This window comes from Epinephelus fuscoguttatus, linkage group LG8, assembly GCF_011397635.1.
Source record: "Epinephelus fuscoguttatus linkage group LG8, E.fuscoguttatus.final_Chr_v1".
Classification (NCBI taxonomy): domain Eukaryota; kingdom Metazoa; phylum Chordata; class Actinopteri; order Perciformes; family Serranidae; genus Epinephelus; species Epinephelus fuscoguttatus.
Genome location: NC_064759.1, coordinates 11989961 through 12013278, shown reverse-complemented (window position 1 = coordinate 12013278; position 23318 = coordinate 11989961). Strand labels below are relative to the sequence as shown.

Below are 23318 nucleotides of genomic sequence, written 5' to 3'. Positions count from 1 at the left end.
GCATTTGGATGTTTTGGAGACAGTCACAGCTATATGTGAGGTTGGGTCATAGATAAGGCATAAATCAATGAGGAGCTTTGAGGCATTTCTCTTGAGCATTCATTTATACACTTTTATAGAGGTGGAAAAGTTCAGCGAGAGTCAAGGCCATGAGCTGGAATCAAACCTGCTATTTAACAGTTTTATAGTAGGTGCCTTGACCCGCTGAATAACACCAGATGACCCTGTGGGTTTGCATTCTTATGATGCATTGCATTGTTAGTGTAATCTGTTGGTCCTATTGTCTACACACAACTCCTTATCAGGCACTGCTAGCAATGGAAAATCTGACAGGAAACGGTGCAGAGGTGCAGAGGTCAAAGTCTGAGGGGAAATTAGAAACTCTAACGCTGAACAGCAGATTCCTAAAGAAATTTCCCCCCATTATTTATTACTTTTGCTTCAGTTTTTCTCTTTTTGTTCACAAAACAACACACCTGCAGACTAAAAAGTACTATTGTGAGTAATGTTAGGCAACTTAAACCCACCAACAGGACTCTGTAACCCTCTGTAATCTATAACCATTATATCAAATCAGTGGCTAATACTAAGTGCTAATGGATTTGTCTTTCACAGTATTGTATGTATCATTGTTCTGTTCTTCCTGTCTCCTTCTTGCTCCTCAGCTACGCCCCCATTGGCTAACTCCACATGAGGGCAGGGTGATTAGACAATCATTAGATCCAATAAAACATTGCTGGTTAACACCTGGTTAACGTTTGACCAGACAGGATGGGGCTGCTCAGATCACTCTGAGGTCTGAGGAGTGACTCGTTCGATCTCTCCGCCAAGGTAAGTCTCCTCGCTCTTTTGTCTCCCAGCTTTGGGCATGTTGAGTATTTGGAGTAGATTTTGGGGTGTGAGTAGGACACTCAACTGGACTGCTTCTGTTGCTTTTTAACAGGCTGAATTTGATGTGTCGGATGCTTTTAGTTTGTTAAAGAAGTGCTGTGATCTTCACTTGACTTTGACAGGGCCTTTGCGTCTGGTGTTGGCATATCTGACAATTGACCTCTGCTTCTTTGTGGCTTCCTGGGTTGTTGCCAGAGCCGAGCTTTGGGGGGATATTAGTGTATGTGTGGGACACTAGATTTGGTGTCATAGCAGCTGAAATGTAGACTGACAGAGGTCATACAGTCATTGTGCTAAAGGAAGAAAGCTAGGGCCTGCAACAGTCAAGTCATTAAAGCTTTGCCACTTTGTCCATCAAAGTTTTGTTGAGCAAATACAGTGACAATTTCAATTAACAGAATATTTTCCTCACTGAAAGTCAGATAAATCAAAGTGGGCTTTTCTAAAAAGTAAAATATGGCAGTCAGCAGAAGTAGTGGTCAACATGTAGACAAGCATACAAATTAAAGTTAATTAAATAATAATTAAATCAAAGAAGAGTTAAAGTCCTGTTCATTAGGAGTGTGACCGGGGCGGTGACATTAAAAGTGTGCTGTGCTACAAAAAGGTCATTGGCCACGACTCAATGTCACCTTCACTTTCTTGCGGCAGCCTTCTCTCTCACCTGCACTTTACAAGTTGACAGATCTCGAACGTGGTCATTTATCAATACACCCTAGATATATTTGCTAAGCACAATTATGCATGTTATGTTAGTCTTGTTTGATAATGATGAATACTTTTTTCTGTCATAACTCAAACTGGTGTTAGAGTAAGTTAACTCCATCTGGGTTCACAGCTTCTTTGAGACACACTGTATGACATGAAATTATCATTTAAACTTCATATGTAACTTTTGGATGTCAGAGAGACATGGATGGATTACTGCACAGGCCCTGTGGCCCAAAGTGTCAGGGCCCCCCTTGGCTGTCATCCCCAAAATGTTACTCAAATTATTGTATAATGTACTGACCGGGAATAGGCATAAATGACCACAAAGAGGTGCAAAGGAACTTCAAAAAAGATACAAAACAACTGCAAAGAGACACAAAACCACAAAAATGCAGAAAGAAATTGCATCATTTTGCATTATGACTGCAAAAAGATGAAAAACAACAACAAAATAGAGGCAAAAACACAGTGTCTGTGTCTTGCCCCAGCGTAGGAGAGGTGGTGGGGACTTTGTCTTATAATCTGACCACGCAGAGAGACAGTAAAACGTGTCAATTCTTTTTACAAAAAAGCCACACCCGCACACACAAACACACAGTGAAGGCTGTTATGTCACTCTGAGGCTGCTGTAAAGTCGCTAAGGTTAAACACTCCATAATGACCTTTGGCCACCTGCGTCATATTGACACCCACTGTGAAAATTGCTCGAGTCGTGCGTTGCGAGTAAGCTCTGACTTTCAGTTTCTCCCGTGTGCCGAGGTGGGTAGTTCACATGGTTGTGTAGGTGGTGCCACACACGTAGAGATAGCATGTACATGTGTGGATATCCAAGGACAGATTTACTTTGTCTTTATGAATCAATAACTCGGTGTGCTGAACAGAGTGAGGCACACTGCGGTTAATTGTTTCTGGACAACATCAGTTTCCATTATTCCTACAAGTGTGAGATGTGAATTTAACAGCAGATCACAGTGAATATTATGCTCTGTAAATTTTAACCGTGTTACTTAAATCCTCCTCTTCATGTCACCTCTCTGCCTCCTCAACCTCCTGTTTTTTCCCTCACCACTGTATATAATCCTATCCCCCATATCTCCTACTCCTCTTCTCCCCTTCCTTCCCAGACTGTGATCATGACACCCATGATGCATCTGTTGTTGCTCCCACTCCTGCTCAGCATTGTGAGTACATAATACTGCCAACTGCTGCTCCTGTCCTTCAATACATATTCATAGTAAATGCACAAATACATTACGCCGTTAAAGTGTGTGTGAAACAGTCAGTGTGGATTAATGCTTAGATTTAATGAATAGTTTATGGGACAGTATTGATGTGTAGGAAGTGCTTGTGTGCATGGATGGAATACTGAATGGGCCTACCAGGTGCAGGCCCAGGGGCCCCCTCGCCTTCACCTACAAAATGTTACAAACAACACCAAAGTGACTCAAGATGACTACAAAGACACTAAAGATGACTAGAAGGATATGCAAATGACTACAAAGTGACTCAAGATGACCATAAAGAGACTCAAGATAACTACAAAGCGACTCAAAATGACTACAAAGAAATTCATGGTGACTACAAAGAGACACAAAATAGCTACAAAGAGACTTAAGACGACTACAAAGATAAACAAATGACTGCAAAGAGAGTCAAGATGACTACAAAGAGAAACAAATTATTACAAAGAGACTCAAGATGACTACAAAGAGAAACAAATTATTACAAAGAGACTCAAGATGACTACAAAGAGACAAAACATGACTACAAAAAGACTCTAGGTGACCATGAAGAGGCTCAAGATGACTACAAAGAGACTCAAAATGACTACAAAGAAATTCATGGTGACTAGAAAGAGACAAAAAAGAAGAAAAAAAAAGACTTAAGATGACTACAAAGATACACAAATGACTAAAAAGAGACTCACGGTGACTACAAAGAGACTCAAAATGATTATAAAGAGACTCAAAATAGCTAAAAGAGACTCAAGATAACTACAAAGAGATGCAAAAAGATTACAAAAACACTAAATGACTACAGAGAGACTCAAGATGACTACAAAGAGACTTTAAAATATTACAAAGATACTCAAGATGGCTACAAAGAGACTCAGGATGACTACAGAGAGACTCAAGATGGCTACAGAGACTCAAGATGGCTACAAAGAGACTTGAAAATATTACAAAGATGCTCAAGATGGCTACAAAGAGACTCAGGATGACTACAGAGAAACTCAAGATGGCTACAGAGACTCAAGATGACTACAAAGAGAATCAAAAAGATTACAAAGAGACACAAAATGATTAGAAAGAGACACAAAATGACTACAGAGAGACTCAAGATGACTACAAAGAGACTTAAAAAGATTACAGAGATACTCAAGATGACTACAGAGACTCAAGATGACTACAGAGAGACTCGAGATGACTACAAAGAGACTCAAGATGACTACAGAGACTCAAGATGACTACAGAGAGACTTAAAAATATTACAAAGAGACTCAAGATTGACTACAGAGACTTGAGATGACTACAGAGACTCAAGATGACTACAGAGAGACTTAAAAATATTACAAAGAGACTCAAGATTGACTACAGAGACTTGAGATGACTACAAAGAGACTTAAAAATATTACAAAGAGACTCAAGATTGACTACAGAGACTTGAGATGACTACAGAGAGACTCAAGATGACTACAAAGAGACTTAAAAATATTACAAAGAGACTCAAGATGACTACAGAGACTTGAGATGACTACAGAGACTCGAGATGACTCAAGATGACTACAGAGACTTGAGATGACTACAGAGAGACTCAAGATGACTACAGAGACTCGAGATGACTACAGAGAGACTCAAGATGACTACAGAGACTCAAGATGACTACAGAGAGACTCAAGATGACTACAGAGACTCGAGATGACTACAAAGAGACTCAAGATGACTACAGAGACTCAAGATGACTACAGAGAGACTCAAGATGACTACAGAGACTCAAGATGACTACAAAGAGACTCAAGATGACTACAGAGACTCGAGATGACTACAGAGACTCGAGATGACTACAGAGAGACTCAAGATGACTACAGAGACTCAAGATGAGAGACTCAAGATGACTACAGAGACTCGAGATGACTACAGAGAGACTCAAGATGACTACAGAGACTCGAGATGACTACAGAGACTCAAGATGACTACAAAGAGACTCAAGATGACTACAGAGACTCGAGATGACTACAGAGACTCGAGATGACTACAGAGAGACTCAAGATGACTACAGAGACTCGAGATGACTACAAAGAGACTCAAGATGACTACAGAGAGACTCAAGATGACTACAGAGACTCGAGATGACTACAAAGAGACTCAAGATGACTACAGAGACTCGAGATGACTACAGAGACTCGAGATGACTACAAAGAGACTCAAGATGACTACAGAGACTCGAGATGACTACAGAGAGACTCAAGATGACTACAGAGACTCGAGATGACTACAGAGACTCAAGATGACTACAGAGACTCGAGATGACTACAGAGACTCGAGATGACTACAGAGAGACTCAAGATGACTACAGAGACTCATGCATGTGGCTGATAATTTTTTATGTCATTAAAGCATCCTGTGCAAAAGAAACATTGATGACAAGTGTTAATAAATGTGTACAAGAGAACCCTTGGTAACTCATTTAAAACACTAGAAAATAAGTGTGAATTGTTACTAAACTGAGTGTCAGTCCTTTCTTTGTAGACTTTGCTCTCCTGTCCTGCAGTGGAAGAGTTCTCCCACTTGACATGTAATTTTGGTTCAATAAATAACTGGCTTGCCCTTAATGCCCGACTACATTCAGCTACAGTACGGAGTAAAGCGGAAAGGGCAAATGTGGGCGTAGAGTGGGAGAGGTTCAGTTTTACTTCCTCCTGTACTACACTCAGTGACCTTTGACCTCTGTTTCTGCGCTCTGATAGGCTGGTGGGAAGGATCTGGAGGAGAAGAAGGGCCCGTTTCAGAACACGGAGCTGGATGTGCCAGAGGGGACGCCGGTGCCATATCCCATGTATCAGGTAGTACACACATGGCAGTACAATTACTGTTTTGAGTTTCTTGGACTTGATACTTAAAGTTATGCATATTTAAGGGTGGGGCTGCTTGAGTGACAGGCTGTCTGAGGCGTCGCTACAGTCTGAGTCAGATCCACCACTCGCTCCTCACAGCTCCAACCTCTTGTCGAGTCATGGTCCACAAACCAATAGTAGCTACGTCCATGACTTATAAAGTCTATGGTTGCAGAGATATCTACTGAAATGAGCATGCTAACCAGCAAGCTCATATCCTATCTCGCAGACCTTCTAACCCCCTACTCTATGCCCAGGTCCCTCAGGTCAGCTGACCTGAGGCTCCTGGCTGTCCCATGCTCCAGACTTAAGCTCAGGGGTGATTGTGCCTTTGTTTTGTCTGCCCCCAAACAGTGGAACAGCATTCCCATCCCAATCAGATCTGCCTCCTCCACTGACTCATTTAAGTCCAGACTCAAAACCTACTTCTATTCATTAGCGTTTGAGTCCCCCTGATGTGGTCTTCCCTGACGTGTTCCTGTGTGTGTTGTGTCTCTGAATGTGTGAGCTGTGTACCTGACAGTTATGTTGCCTCTTATGTATGCGTTTTTAGCATTTTATTCCTTTTGTACAGCGATTTTTCTATTTTTTCTTTTGTTTCCTCTTGTGTGTGATAATATAAAGTGTCAAAAGGCTATAAACAAATCTGTTGTTTCCCCTCTACAGTTTCAGGTGACCCATGCAGGTGTTAATAATTTCAGGCTGAATGGAGAAGGTAAGGACGACATTAGGATTTCCAAGGATGGGTGGCTGTTCCTGGAGAAGCCTCTGGACTGGTCACGAGAGAACCATTACATACTCGCGGTAACAGGGTTCTTCCTCCTCTCATAAGCACACAGAAAGTTATACCTCTGCATTGTAGCAGCTATAAAACATGTATTTAAACATACTTGTGTTTGTGTGTGTGTGCGGCTTTATCCAGGTGGAGGCACTGGCAGATGATGAAGTTGTGGATGGTCCAGTTTATGTGACAATAAATGTGTTGGACGTCAACAACAACGCTCCGTACTTCAACCAGAGTGACTACACAGCACTGGTCAGAGAAAACAATCCAGCAGGTGTGTTTCATAAATAAGAGGAGAGGAAACATTACTAATGCAAAAAAAGTCAAAACCTGCAGTGGCTTAGATGTAAATGTACACAGTGGCCTAGGAACACTTGGTATTGCTTTACAGGTCGTTCACACATGAAACTGTAAATATTCAGTATATGTAATCCATCACAGGTGACCGTAATGGGACATTTTGTACTTTGAATGTGATTAAAGGTCCAGGTTTAATCAGGTTTTTCCACCCCACCTTTGCCAGGGTAATGCACCATTTCACCTGTGGATCAGAGGAAATGTGTGAAACCACTTTCAGGACTGTGTATTGCTTCACCCACATGCATGCGTGTCTGCATCCCAAAAAGCATTGCATTTCAAAACTATACCCTCAGTTCATTACAGACTCAATCTGTGCATCCGAACTTTGCTCAGACCCTCAGTTTTTGTTATTTCAATTTCAAGTGGAGATGTTAGAAAACAGTGCCAACAGCCAACAGTGTAGGGTTTCAATGTAAAGTTAGAACAAGCATTTACACATTATAAATACTGCCACATAACATGGAATAAGATTATTTTTCCAACCTTAAAGTTGGCAGAAATCTGGCAAAGGCAAAAAACCGGCATAATTAGGAAATACACCCTCCTATAGCTGTCCCCTCTCTGTCCTAAAGCCCTCCCACCAGACCACCACAGGCACATGCACATGCTTCATACAGTAACCCTGTTTCCTAGCCACTGATTTATTTAATCCTATTTCATCGACAGTTACACGCAGCTCACTCAGCCCCTTTTCGCTCCTCTCTTTCTGTTAATGAGATCACACATGAGAAATAAAAGAATTAGCTTGTTCGCCACCCCACCGTCTCTCTGCTTCACTTCCTGCCTCTCTAGACCTTGCGGTAGTTGGCTGTTGCGGCTCAAATTCGCCCAGTTCAAACCCTCCAGCACCGGGTGTCACAGTGAGCTGGTGGCTGACTGCAGCGCCGGGTCTAACCTGTGTAGCGGCAGCCACAGAAAGTTTGCTCATCCACCAGGGACTCTGGTCTTTCCGGTCACCTTGAGCTAGAGTTTGCAGTGGCTGGATTTGGGTTGCTGCTAAGTGGGGGTCTGTCCCCAGAGCTGCTGCCTGCTCTCCTCCCAGCGAGGGGGTCTGTAGGTGGGGAGTGAGGCAAAGGACACTGTGATTCAAGGCTCTAGCTTATGCTAGCTACATAAACATGGACCTGCAGTTGTGAGCTTTTGGCCTTGGCTAGTAGAAGGCTAATCTATTGGCAACATTTTCTCTCCATCACTGAAATGCCTTGTTGATGTTGGCATGTTTTATTCATTTATTGTCAGACTCTTGCAGTGCAGGCAGTTGCTGCCAATGCTGGAATCTGCATTTGTAGAACAGCCAATATGAACGCCCTTTGCCTGTGATTGTCATAAATCTCCTATCACAAGGTAGATTTTTTAAAGCCTAAAAGCAGACCCAAGAGAAGGTACAGAAGTCCAGTTTTGCCTCGGTCCTCTTGAATTACATGTTCAAAATTTATTGTGGAATTTTGCCCAGTGATGCCAAAAATAAAACTGCCTACCTCTGATTTAAGGAGACATTAAAGGAGAAAACAAGGACATATGCAGTTGCTATTTGGCAGTGGACCTTTGTGTATTGGATGTAGGTGCTTTCTAGGATGATCAACAAGAAAAAATGTCCCTCATTACAGCCGTATTACTTAGCCATGACAACACTACTTTAACAAAGAGATTAAAGCTGCTTAATGTGGAATGAGATGGGAAGCTCAAGCAAGTCTGCAGTCTCTGTGGAGTGATTTTCAATCTGTACTAAAATGAAAGGAAAACAGTGGCTGTCTAAAATGTGGAAAACCTCTTCTATAAAACCAACAAACTGCTATGCTTTTGAATATGTTTGGTGTTCATATATTTTAGCATTTAAAGTACCATTATGGTAGTTTTCCTGGCATGCATATGAGTTAAGCAGTTTTTCTATATGTTCACTGACATCCAGTCACTATAGTTCTCTGTGTCGAAACACTCGAGCTGGCATCTTACTGTGCTAAGACTTTAACATCAGTTTTTCATTCTTCAAGGTGTCCCATTTACCCGCGTGTTTGCACTGGATCGGGACGACCCGCAGACTCCCAACGCTCAACTGAGCTACAGCCTGGTCAGCCAGATCCCCAACAAACAGAACATCCTCCTGTTCCAGATTGACCCAAACACTGGAGAGATCTCCACCACAGAAGCAGGTAATAACACACAGACATGAACGCAGACATCAGCATTCAGAACTAGGAACACGTTCCATGGGAAAGTCAGTAATCTGTCCATCCCTGCCTGTAATCTGGCAGTATAGTGCCACTGTAAATCCAGATTAAACAGCTCATCTTGTGTGCTCAAGATTAACGCTGATTGGAGGCAGATTGCCTAAATGTGTCGCGTGATGTTGATCGCTGATTACTTTGAGTGTGTGTGAGCATGTGAATGGGTCTGTGTTTGAAGATGCCTGTTTTTATCTGTCAGCTGACTGTACTGAACAGTATTTGATGTGTTTGCGTGTTTTTTAACAGGGGAAAAGATGCTTAAGGCAAGAGAAGGCATCCGTTATGGCAAGGGAGAAGATCAGAGTATTGACGCTCTGAAGACAAAGTTCAGCGACTACTGTCCAGTGCAGAACGTCCCCTATGAAGACAATCCCTTCTTCACCTGTGTGGAGAGAGCAGGTTTGTATCCTGAATAAAAAAAAAAAACATGAAGAGCTGAGAACTAATCCTGCAGCACAAAACTGTGTACACAAACTTTTGTTTAGCTTGACACATATGTGTTTCTCAAATCTTAAAAGTCATGAGTGATCCCAGCCAAGGGATTTGTGGTGTGTAAAAGCTAGAGCATTTGAGAGTGACGGATGGTGTCAATGTAGATAAACACAGACTGCAATGAAGACAGCGATTAGCGCTGGTGCTGTGATTTATTGGGTGCTGAGTTGATGAGTTCAGCCGGGGAGAGTGGTTAAGCCACCACCAATCACCAAGATTGTATCCATGTGACTCAGCTGTCCAAAATTAGAGATCTGCTGAAATGTTTTTTGTTACATTCAATTACCAGACTTTTACTTTTTGTTGCCCATGTAATGACACCTGTGAGAAGAAAGATAAGACAGCTAAATACAAGGAGACAAAAAGGAAGATAAAAATAAAAAGGGTGGACTCCAGGGTAGCGTGCGAGGTCCTCCTTATTTGTGAAAATACTGCGCTGATTTATTAATATTATTACTATTTATTTATTTATTTGTGAAGAAACTTAACTGACTTATCAATATTATTTCTGTTTTTTCATTTATCTATTTATTTATTTATTTATCTCTTTTTCTCCTCATACATACCTGCACTTTCCTCTGGTCACATTTCTAAATATAAAAATATATGAAACACAAGGTTTGCACTGGGATACAATAAAAACAATGGCTCTAATTGCAGCCTTTGTCGTCCTTTGTTTTGTCAGAATTGAGGAGGAGGAATGTGGACCCCCTGGAGGACCCAGACTACACCCTGTCTGTGCGTGTGCAGGACCTGGGCGGAGCGTTGGACACAGCGCTGAGTGGAAACGCCAGAGTGCGAATTGTCGTGCAGCAAAACCTGTGGGTCAATCCTGGACCTATTACTATCAGAGAGCACCTAAAGGAAACTTACCCTATGGATATCGCAAAGGTGTGGTGGAATGCCAACTTCCCACAGATCTCACAAATGCATACACGTTAAAGTACACTCTCTATATGCAGTGACTAACCATCCCTCTCTGGCCCTTTCTATCTAGATGCAGTCTAATGATCCCAGCGCCATCTACAAGTTAGTGCAGAAAGAGCGAGAGCTGAAATTCCCCTTCCAGATCACAGAAGATGGAAGAATACTTCTGACAGAGGAGCTGGACAGAGAGGACAAAGACATGGTACGCAACACAGTTTGCTTTGTAAATCTCTGTTTTCTCATGTAGAAATCAAAACCTGCTTTCAGGGTTGACTCTTGATCTTGTGTTGGCTCTGTTTCAGTACATCCTGGTGGTGTTCGCAGTGGATAACGACGACAAACAGGTGGATCCACCCATGGAGATTCAAGTCTTGGTGGAGGATGTTAATGACAACGCTCCAGTGTGTGCAAAAGAGGAAAGTGTGTTTGAAGTGCAGGAGGACGAACCTGTAGGTAAGATGTGTGTGGTTAGCGTATAAGCCATTAATGGCGTAGAGTGTTACACGTGCTTCAAAGCTGGGATTCAGCCAAAGAATTTCCTAAACTTTGCTTCTCTTGCTTTGTATTTGATCACTCACTGTTGCTTCTTCTGTTGGTTTGCATCCCGTTTATTTTTTGGATCCATATTTAACACATTTCTGAGATTTACACTTGAGAACACTCTAAAGTCAGAGTTGTACATCCCTGTGTTACTGGTGGAGGCTGGGCATTCATCGACCACCATCAGAGCCAAGTTCCACCGATAATGCAATGTGCTTTCCTGAGCTGTGACGAGAGACTGTAGATGAACCATTAAGTTGTTAAATTTAATTCTAACTGCAATTTCTCTTTCACATGGACGGTATTTTCTGCCATGTCAGCTGTTTACAATCTGCAGATGTAGAAGATATGACATCTATTTGGCAAGTGTTTTTCTATTGCCATGATAAAAGGCTGCTAGATAGGCGTTGGGTCTCTTTTAATCTCTTTCCGACTTTTAGTGTAGTGCCTTATTCTTAGGTTGTGGAACAGATCATTTGGGGGGTAATATAAACTGATTTTGGAGGTGGGTGAAAGATTTGACAAGAGCCTCCAGTTGGAGGTGTTTCGGGCACGTCCCACTGGTAGGAGGCCCCGGTGCAGACCCAGAACACGCTGGAGGGATTACATATCTCTTCTGGCCTGGGAACACCTTGGGGTCCCCCAGGTGGAGCTGAAAGCGTTGCTAGGGAGAGGGACTTCTGGGGTGCTTTGCTCAGTCTGCTGTCCCCGAGACCTAACCTGAGATAAGTGTCTGAAAATGGATGGATGGATGGATAAAAGACTTGTATTGACAGTAGGATTTACTCTGCTGTAACAAGCCTAAAAGACTCTGGAGACCCTTAAATTTAAGATCAGTTTTTATTCTCAAGTTGTGTTTCTTGTGGTTCCAGGCAGCCTGATAGGACAGCTGTTGGCCCATGATGACGATCAAGAAGGGACACTAAACTCTCAGCTGACTTTCACCATCCTGTCCCAGAATCCACCCACTGAACCCACTGCCTTCGCCATTGACGGTGATTCAGGAAGAATCCAGGCACTGCGCTCGCTGCAGCGGAAAGACCACCAGATGTATAACCTCAACGTCAGAGTCAACGACCCAGGTAACACATACGAAACTGTACGATGTAATACACATGTAACTAGAGGTGGGTCAGTTTTAACTCCCCTGTCTCACAGTTTTCAGCACAGAATGCAAGGTCGTCGTCAAGGTGATCGATGTCAACAACGAGATGCCACTGTTTGAGAAGAATGATGTGAGTATGTGAACCACTTTCTGTCTCTTCTTTCTCGCGATGTTTGGCTGATTTTCTTCATGTTCCTGCGTCGGTGTGCAGTACGGCAGTCACACTCTGGCAGAGGACACTGCTGTGGGACACACAGTGCTCACCATCAGAGCAACAGACGCTGATGACCCAGAGAGCGGCAGCTCCCTTATCGAGTTCCACATCACTGCTGGCAATGATGATGAAGTTTTTGCTGTGGAAACGGACGGCAAAGGCACCGGCTATCTGGTCGTAGCTAAGGTACAGTGTCTCCCAGCTGCACTCCCACACAAACACACACAGATGATTTAGTACAACTCACTGATCTTTAACTGTTCGCTGAGACACTCGAGGTCCCTCATACCTTCAAAAGTTAACTCTTAACCTCCCATGGTGTAAGGTTTATATTTCTGTGATGTGTAATTATTATTTTTCATTGTTTATTATTTTATTGATGTCTTTTAATAATAAATGTATGGTTTAGTTTATAAAATCTCAGAAAATAAGGAGTATTTCTCTTCAGGTCTATGGTGTCATCTGTAAAGATGTCAGTGTCTAATAATACTCTGTAATGAGACCCCCGGTCCTCTTTTACAGAGTCACACTGGCTCTAGATAGGGCCATTTGCATTTTTACTTTACACTGGAGACCACCGTAGGTTCACCATATAGAGGGGCGAGCACTGGGGTGTTCAGTTGGTTGTAAGCTGCAACCTCACTGCTAGATAGCACAAAATTTGACATACTGCACCTTTAAGCCTCAGACACACAAAATAGGCATCAAAGAATGAGAGGTGACGAAGGCTGACTGTTGCCTTGCCTCATATTACCTGTGCCTTGGCCAACAAGTTGCACGTACACTTGCATGAGAGGAGGTAACTCTCCATACCAGCAGGCGGCGAAAGTCTGTATTCATCATTAAAAAAGAAAAACCAACAGGACAGATTCAAGACGCTAGTTAGCCGTTAGCACACTAACAACACAACCCAGCATTGAAAGATCAAGGTATATTTACCATGCAAGCAATAATTCAAACAATTATGAGCTCAGTGGCATTTTTTTTAACCAAATATAACAATTTGACTCTTAACTTTAGCTGTTTGTTTACTTTCCTCACTTCCATTTCTTTTCTCGTGCACTGAGCTGAACTTCCTATCAGAGTGATTTCATTCACTGGTGGGCTCCACCACGTACAACGCCATCTCAACATGTTGAAGAAAAGCAGACAATGGCCGACTAGTGGCAACAGTGTGGGATACACAACGAAAACTAGGGCAACAAGATGCTCAACGGCCGACTATCGGCTTGATGTGTCAAGGCCTTTAAACAACTGATTATCAAAAAAGTTGTCAATGACACAACCATTGAAAATCAAATGTTTATCATTTATGTAATTCATCCTGATAGCTGCTATTCACAAGAGTGTAAGCTGATTTAACTGCTGGATCTGACTTCTTCCAACTTGTGTCATGAAATCAAAGGAGAATGCGCCCTTGATTATAAATGTACATTACACTGGGCAAGCGGAGAGCAGAGTCACAACTGTGTCAAATATTCTTTGTCTCCTTTTATTCCTGCTTTCTCTAACCAGCCTGTTTGTCTCCTAACAGCCTCTGGACTTTGAGTCCTCTCCCACCTTCAAGCTCCAGATTGATGCTCGTAACCCGGAGCCACTGATGAAGGGTCTGGAGTACGGCAGCGAATCCACAGCCTTCGTCTCCTTGTCTCTCACTGACGTGGACGAGGTTCCAGAATTCAGTCTGGACATCCATGATGTGACTGTGCCTGAAAACACCACCAAGGGATCAGTGCTGCTCACTGTGGAGGCGAAGGATCCAGAAGGCAAAGAGATCAGGTAGCACACAGAAATAAGACAACACAAGCAAGACCAAGCAGCAACCATCAAATCCCAGGAGACCAAAACCAACAATCAGTTGATCATTCTAAACATAATACAGTATTGTCTGTGTACCCCAAGCATGATGTATCTCATTTAAAGGGCGAGTCCATTTTTATTATTATTATTTTTGAGTCATTAGTTTTTTACCGGAATATCATTCTGTAGCTTTCTAGTAGTGTATTTGAATCAAAAAAATCTTATTTTGGTCAAGTATGTATGCTTAAAATGCTATTTTCCCTAGCCCTTCTATAATGTTTCCCACATGACCTGACGTACCTTTCTGCAGGATGATATTACGACATTTAAACCCCTTAGCCAGCCTAACGTGCCTCTTTGCGATCAAGCCATCTTTGTTTAATTGTGTGTAATCAATCTTCCAAATTAGCTATATTCCTCTAACCCCCTAAACGGCTAGGAAGCTAAGCAATGTACTGCTTTGGACACCATGTTAGTTTGGATCCGAAAATCACACAAAAACACAGACTAACTAACCAATTGAGGTGGTGGTAGACCAGCAACTCCCGGACTCCAGCCTACTCCTCCACACTAGGGGCATGCTATTTGCTCTCTACTGTTGTGTGATACACCTACTATGGATAAATGCCTCATACAAACCTGCTTCAAAAAATCAGAACTATCCCCTTCAGTTATTATAATTATTGTTATTATCAACACTGTAACCTAAAAAACTGCTTTTTGCTGTAAAATGAGGAAGTTTCCTCTGGCCAGTGGGCAGTGCTGAGTTTTCACTGGACTGTTTCCAACATGGCAACAGATGGACTAATCTGTTGCTTTTGGTCTTTTAATGGGATTTGTTGACAACAGTAGAAACATAGAGCAGCACCAACCAGTTCCTCTAAAGCCCCCAAAGTCCTCTACAGAATTAAAGCAACTTTACTCTTGATATACAAAACTATTACACTTCCTAAATCTTAAATTTCTTAAATTATAAATTTTTGGGGGTGTTGTATGTATCAAAACACCTCCGAGCTGCATACCCAAATGCAGACTTCCAACCATCACCTTAGAAACCAGAGGGACACTACACTGACACTACGTCCACGTTCTTGTTCAGTTTACCAGCTTTAACAAGATGTTCTGATAGAAGACTGAGCACATGCATAGCTTTCATAGCTCAGGAATTGTCCCACTAGATGTGCACTGGCTTTGTTTTTAATGTCAGGATGATGTTAGGACCATCACGAGTACCCGAACAGGACTATTGATTTGTTTTGACTACCATTATTCCCCTAGGCCTGCGTTCAGAGCCTGATGTGTCACGTATTATTTCAATATCTACTCGCTATGTGTGTGATTGCTGTTGTGTGTTTGTGTGCAGATTTAAGTTGGAAGGTGACACTCGGGGCTGGCTGGAGATCAATGAGGCCACAGGAGAGATCAAGACCAAAGACAAGCTGGACAGAGAAACCGTGGAGACTTTCAAAGTTACTGTAACTGCATTTGAGAAGGGTGAGATAACAGACTCATATATCACAGCTTATTAGAGTGTTTGATGCGTTGATCAGTTGCTATGAAGTGACACAGTTTTTAAATAAAGTTACAATACTTTTTATATCTTAAAAGTATGAATAATAATAGCAATTAATAGAATTAAAGGATTTAGTTTTGTTTTTCGTTTATGTGACAACAATGACAACGATATCTTGACATTAACATTAGTCTGGTTGCTAACAATGCTATATTAACAGAGGGTTGATGACACAGTCAGCTTCAGGCTCACAAAGCAAACAATGATAAAAGCACAACATTCACCAGTAACATCCGCCGGCTGATCTGTCTTTGCTGTGACAGTATACAGTAGCCTAGCTAAAGAGGCGGCAGTGACGTCACCTGTGCCTTTCTGAAAAGTTCAGAGATTTTCAACTCGGTGTGGCCACACAAAAAGGAGCGCTCTGAAAAAGGTGCTGGGCGCGGGCCTTTTCTCTAGGCGGCCTCATGCAGCTCGCTTCTCATTGAGATCAATTGAAAAACAGAAGCACTGATAAACAAGTGCTATTGTGGACACAGGCTGTTAGATGGTGAAGGGCAACATCAGTATTTTTAACCTTGACCCTATTTTTGTTGTTTTGTTTCTAAGTGCCTAATCAAAACAACAGTCTGATATTGGTCTAGTATTGAGTGAGAGCGCTGCAGTGAAACAGGCTGCAATTTAATCCCTGCGGGCAATTAAGCACTGCCAATTTATGTCCACTATAAGTTCTTTTTTTTTTTTTTTTTTAATCACTGACAGACTCATATTGTTATTCTAAGTGTCGGACAACATTACCGAAAGGATCCTTTCAGAGATGGACCTCTTTGTTTGGACCTCTTCTTTGTTAAAGCAGTAAGATCTCGGTAGATCTACCTGATGAAGGTCCATGACTGAAACATTGTAGCCTAATAAATTTAATTTTTTTTGCAAGTGCGGACAGCGTGCAGGTGTTCTCCTTTTTGATTCATGCTCCACCTACGCACCTGTCAAAGACTGTTTTGGTGTGAACAGGACTTTTTTGAGAGTTGACAGAAGAAAAATAAAACTCATTCGTTTGTCTTTCCACTGTTCAAACAATCACCACCTCTGGTTTGGTTAAAAATAAACCCTTAACTTGGCTCAAAAAGGATCTTACCCTTTAACAAAGACGTTAACCTCTGTAGGGATCCTCTCCATAATGTCATCACTATCTGAGCCTGTCAGTGGCAAAAACAAGCTCTTTAAGTGGACCCAAGTTGACATTGTTCAGTGCCTGTAAGATGTAAGGGATTACATTGCAGCTTGTTTCGCTGCTGCCGCCTGCAGCCCCCTCACTCATACTGGACCCCTCAAAAATTATTGATCCTATTCGTCACTTAGGCAACATGGGAAAATAGAGTCCGGGCTGAAAAAATACAGAAGTTACCCTTAAAATTTAAAAATGATGAAAACAAATACATGAAAATATTTCTCCTGCAGCCTGTAGTCGACAATGTGCAACATCATCCCACCATTAGTCAACATAAAGCCATTTATGCAAGGTTTACATCCTGCTCCGAGCAGAGGAGCTTATCAGTCATCTCCAAATTCACTCAGCTGACCCAGTATAACTTTTTAATTCTCTCTTTTCAGGGTAAATGATAAAAGGATGCCAAACATTTCTGAATAGTATTTGTTTTTCCCAAAGTAGAATAGGTAATTCTTTCTAAGGTTAAACCGTTTTTTACACTTATTTAGTGAATTTATATCTTCTTATAGTGCTGTAACAAAGTAGCGTTGTATCAGGAAACCTTTCTCACAATCTTTCTGCTTTCCCTCTGAAGAGCACCCAGAAATGTCTGCAGAACGTGTCGTGACCGTGTGGCTGCTGGATGTCAACGACAACATCCCCAAACTGATGGAGACCCAGGCCTTCATCTGTGTGAAGAAACCCGAACCCGTCATCATCAAGGCCCAAGACAAAGACAGCGCCCCCTTCTCCCAGCCCTTCACCTTCGCTTTCGCCCACGGCAAGAAATCTCCCAACTGGGACCTGAAGAGTATCGACGGTACGCTGACATGCTGTAATACTGAGGTCATCATCAGGAGATGTTGTGCAGACCATAATATTATTTTTGTTTGCTTTGGAATGTAACGCAGGTACATCAGCTAGACTGACCCTGAAGAAAATACCGAATGAAGATAAAACTGTCATTCTCAACATTAACATTAAAGACAATGCAGGCATGGGAGTCACGCAGGCGTTTGAGGGTGAGTTCATTCTTTAAGTTCAAGTCCCTCTCCACTCAAAGATGTTATTTTTTCTTATGTTTATGTCTCCCAAAATGTCTGACCTTTACTATACTCTACTGAAGGGGGCGATCTCTGTGCACTTCCCTAAAATCTGAGATTCAGATATTACAGCAGTATTGCTAGATTAGATAAATCACTAATATGAGAGCCAATTGCTTTCTAAGGGGTTGTACGCAGGCTGCATTTTTTGCATCCTCAAATCCATTGTTTTCAGTATAGATGTGCAGCAGGTGAGCTCAAAATACAGAGCAACACCAGAGCGGCATGCATGCATTTTAAGCGCCTGTTTTTCAGGGTGCAACGATTGTATATTGAACACACAGGGGACAACCAGTCACAGCCGACAGACATCTTTCTCTTCATCCGTAATAATCACTCTGTGATAAATATGGAGAAGAAGTTGATCATTTTAGAACAGGGCTTTACATCTGTCCCACGGACAATAGGCCTGCACACAAACAGCACCTGGAAGAAGATCAGCTTTGCACTCAGTATCTCCGGTAACTAGGCCATGATGCGGTGCTTCATAAGATTGCTTAGCAACCTCAGACACAACCTGCCACCACGCTTTTGAAAGCTGGCAAAGAAAACGCACGGAAGTAGCACCCACTGCCTGACCTCGTATTTTCCATGCGGTTAAAGACACGTCATGTGTACGGCCCCTGATATGGCAAACATGTATCGACAGGGAAACAGACTCATAGACTCAATGACACAAAACCAGCAAAGAAACCTGAAATCTCCAGCGCAGAGCAGACTTGTCAGTACAGGGAGCAGAGTTAGCACTAGCATTGTCAAAGTTTTGACAGCAAACATGGATGAGTGTGCAATCCTTAGATGTAAACCTGCCCCCGGAGCTCCCTTTCTTTATTTTCCAAAAACTTAATCGCAGCAGATATTAATGCATGTTTTACAAACACTAAGGCTGTGTTAGCCACTGCCAGTTAGCCTACAAGCTAACAAGCAACATAAACAAATAAAATGCTGATTACACTTACTATTCTGATACGTATGCTAGTCTTCGATTTTGGTGCACAACAGACTCCTCATCTGAATCTGGGTCTCACTGAGGCTCAAACATAAGGCTGAATGTAGTAATTTATTTATTTATTTATTTTACTTTTTTACGTGGGAAAACCATGTTCAACAAAATATTAATTATAGCAGATGAATTGTACATTCTTAAAAGCATGTCTTCTACCAAGAAAGGACGAAAAGCAATTTACTAATCCATACATCTATTGTCTTTGTAGCCAAAGCCTGATATAACTTTTTCCTCTGTGCCATTTACCTCCATTCTTGTCTATAAAAAAATTAAAAGTATATCAAGGCACCATACTGTTACAATACATAACATGTTCCTCCATTACCATGAACACAGGCTCTAATTTATTTGAGTCATTCACTGCCTTGTTTTTATATACTCCCTATGTCACAAAATATGTATTAATCTGCCGCTGAAAATAGTCCTCAACAAATGAACTATTTTCTCCTGTTTGGGCAAGACTTGATAAAAACTACAGTGCTCATATGTTTAAGGAAATTGCTTTAAAAGTTTTTTTAAAATATAAAATTATATTTTGTGATGTTTTTTAAACTTTTTATTTATGAACATTTTTACATTATGAGGAAATAAGAAGCTAAATAAATAAATGAAAAGCAAACAACAAATTTGGAAAAAAATCACACACAATAGACAACGTTATTAAAGATCTGACTACAAATGTGCTTGAGGCTTCGTTTCCACAGACTGAGATGAGAAATCAGGAAGTGTTTTGAGACTGCTTTTATTTTTAGCAAGAAAACACAGGTTACACAGTATTTCAAAGGCTGAGATAAATGGTAAATGGTCTGTGTTTATACAGTGCTTTTGTAGTCATAGTGAGCACTCTCAGCACTTTGCAACACATACATTTATGTATTGGTGGCCAAGGCTACGATGAGACCAGCATCCTGCTCAATGACATTGTGACTTGTAGACTGCATGGGCCAGAGATCAAACCACTGACCTTCCAATTAGTTGACGACCGCTCTACGCCCTGAGCCACAGCTGCTAAGCAACAGCCAAGAAGTGATTGGTTGTTGATGATAAACTAACACATTGTTGGTTTGTGACTTTAATGGGATGTGTTTACACAGATTGACCTCAGCTGCGTCCTTTAAAGGCAAACTGACACTTCACTGCACATCATGTCCCTGATAACGGATTATTTACACATGTGTTGCTGTCTTCCTTCTGTACCAGTGAGAGTATGTAACTGCACAGAGCTGGGCTACTGCTACATCACACCAGAGAACCGTGACCTCAGCTTAGGGATGGGACCCACCATCGGGATCCTGGCTGGCGTCCTGGGATTCTGCGGTAAGTGTGACAACTCTCATATAAAAGTTTGTGAAAACCAACTCATCACTTGGCCTGTCACGATAACTATGAGCTCATTGAGGTCAGCAAAAATGAACGAGGTCATGTCCATAGATCCTACGATTCTGGTAGTTGCTCTTTAAAAAGGTGTACATGTCATGCGGTGTGCAGCAAGTCGACCCAAACACAGGAGACTGCAGGCAACAGCAACTCAAATAAATCCCTTTTATTGACGGTATGAACAGGACAAAAGCAAGGATCCAACAAAGACTCAACTGAAAACCAGAACTTAAATACAAACTAGTCTGACGAGGGGATGAAGTGCAGGTGGGGAAAAGGGTGGAGAAGCACAGTTGAGGGGAGTAAGGTGATTATACAGATGAGCAGGCAGGGAGATGATTGGCTGGGAAAAACTGGAGCAGGGAAGGACTAATGAGGCTGATGCAGGGCAGGTGTGTAGGTGGGCAAATGAGGGAAAGGCAGCACAGAAACACAGGAGGGAGAGAATCTATCAATCCATTGGCCCTATCAGCTCCTTTAACTTGTGCACTCTAGTTTAGTCTTTTTCTTTTTTATTTGGTGTTTTCTTACATTGAAGGCTGCTTCTTTATTGCCCATGTTTCCGGATGGTTCTGATGATCCACGGTTTCTGTATATGGAATGATTTAACTGTCTGCACATCCTGACCTCGACAACCGCTGCTCTTCCCGAACACAGTGCCATTTTGCAGCTGGCTCTGCTCGGTGTATGGCAGTGATCCACAGCAGGAGCGGGACAGCACCTCATGTTTCCAACCGAACACCAGTCCTTATCCATTGTAAAGCACACACCTCCTCCCTTCTCTCCAGAGTCCTCTGCTCTGTTGATTGGCATTTAGAAGTCAAGTTTTGGTAAATCAAATGTAGGGATGCACACTAATGTCGGTACATCATCGGTATTGGCTAATATTGGAAGAATCGGCCAACATGATTTTTCTTATTTTGTACAATGGATGAATATCGCATACATTGAAAAGCATTGTATTTCATGTCTCCATCTGATGGTGGGCCATCATGATAAGAGTATGCATGCATAATATGATGCTGATTCCACTACAGAAGAGACTTGATGATCACTAAAATTAGGTGTGGAAAAATGTGGATATATCGATATCAGTATCGGTAATTGGTTAAATAAGTTGTTACATATCAGGCATCAGCAAAAAATCATCCCAAATTCATCCCTAATCAAATGATATTACAGTTCCTGATATTCCGTTTGAAATTTTTGTGGCATGGAGGTTGTCCAGTTTATTATCCAGTGCCTGTAGAATACTTGTTCAGCTGGAGTCCATTCCTCTCCATCTTTTCCTAAATGTTTTTCATGTTTACATCTTAAAACCTCAACCTGGCTAGCTAGCAGATAGCAGCTGAGAGTGCCCAGTAGCTCAGTGGGTAGTGTGGGCGTCCCATGTACAAAGGCAATGCAGAAGTAGAGTGTTCAGACTGGTGTTGATTTCCTCATTCTGATGAGTGACTCTCACCACACGCCACCACCATCCAAAGCCAACCACAAAAAGCACCAACAACACTTGCAAAATGGACATAAGAGCCTGAATTTAGCACAAATTTAGCAAAGCTGAATGAGGCGACTGGTCCACCCCGACAGAACGCAATAAACAGAAACCCAAAAACCCAGAAAAACACAATCGTCTTGATAAAAAACTGACAAGTAGAAACAAAGACAGACTAACTAATGTAGGCAACTCATAGTAGTCTATTACAGATACCCAGTCCAGTCTTCCCAGAAAAGTCTGATGGTGTCAGGACACTGCAGACTGTGATGGTACTTGCATTAATATGCTGTTGTATTATCATTATATCAGTGGTATAAAATGGTCTCATTTATCACAATATATCGTCAAACAAAAGTAGCTATCGTGACAGGCCTGCTCATCATGTGAACCAGCATCCATCACACTATACAGTCTGATGTTATTGTATAGTTTTATGTTGCTGACTACATTTTGTTTGTGGCTGTAATTGACTCTTAAAATTGTATTTTTTTTGTCCCGTTGCAGTTCTTGTCTTCGTCGTAGTGATCAAACGTGTCAATAAAGGGGGCAAGAGGGCAACTGAAGAGGAAGAGAGGAACGCCATGATGTAGAGACATCACACACACACACACACGCATATTTGTACTTTTATACTTATAAGGACCTTAGCCATCACATCTACAGGCCTAACCTGAACCTTATTCAAACCTCAGCCCTCAAACCAAGTTGTGCCCCTCATTCTGTGCTGACGGCTCATTTACAAACTTTAACTAGCATTTTCCTTGCCACATAAACAAATGAAATAAAATTAATTAATGGCTAAATCTTCACCAGCGCAACAGCAGAAATGAGGACTTGGTTTTCCATCAGTGTCTTCTCCCTCCAGGTCTAAAAGTCGCATTAATCCTCACAAAGACAGACACACGCATTTACATGAGGTTATGTTTATTTACAACTGAGAGCTGATTAATAGGTGGTCAGGTGGCTCCATGCTAATCATGCATTTATAAAGCTTGTTAACGTATTTTATTTGAATTTCGCTCCCAGACTCAGGTTGTTTCATTAGCAGTTTAATCATCTCACATAATTCAATTAGTTTCTGACCCGGAGCTTTTGTGTTGAATGTGACAGATAACTGTTGAGTGTTGTGTTAAAGCTGGAAACATCTTAAACCCAGAATGTCACTGTGTGTAATGAACGATCATTTCTGTGTTTTGTAATGACCAGTCACTGATGTGTTTCCCAATAAACAAAGAAACTGGGATCCACTTTGGGTTTCACCACTGTATGTGTGTATACCTGTGTGGATGCATGTGCGGTACATGTGTGCAGTACATGTCAGAGCAGACGCGTGGTGCAGCAGGTGACCGGTGACATAAGCGTCGATACAAACAACTTCCTCTCCGCTCTCCCTGCTCATATTTCTGACTAACGTTTACTCTGTGGTTATAGTCAGTACTGTTGCATTCAAC

General features: G+C 41.9%; 1 protein-coding gene across 1 annotated transcript; it reads left to right on the top strand.

Moving 5' to 3' along the window:
• Nucleotides 1-734: 734 nt before the first annotated feature.
• Nucleotides 735-23114, top strand: cdh17 (cadherin 17, LI cadherin (liver-intestine)). Its single transcript, XM_049584012.1, has 19 exons — nt 735-831; nt 2727-2783; nt 5570-5665; nt 6383-6520; nt 6639-6774; nt 8852-9010; nt 9332-9484; nt 10263-10468; nt 10575-10706; nt 10807-10957; nt 11917-12126; nt 12203-12279; nt 12361-12549; nt 13898-14142; nt 15527-15657; nt 17482-17706; nt 17798-17908; nt 20196-20312; nt 22372-23114. The coding sequence occupies exons 2-19, from the start codon at nt 2736-2738 to the stop codon at nt 22455-22457; spliced, it is 2610 nt and encodes an 869-aa protein (XP_049439969.1). The 5' UTR covers nt 735-831; nt 2727-2735; the 3' UTR covers nt 22458-23114.
• Nucleotides 23115-23318: the final 204 nt, after the last annotated feature.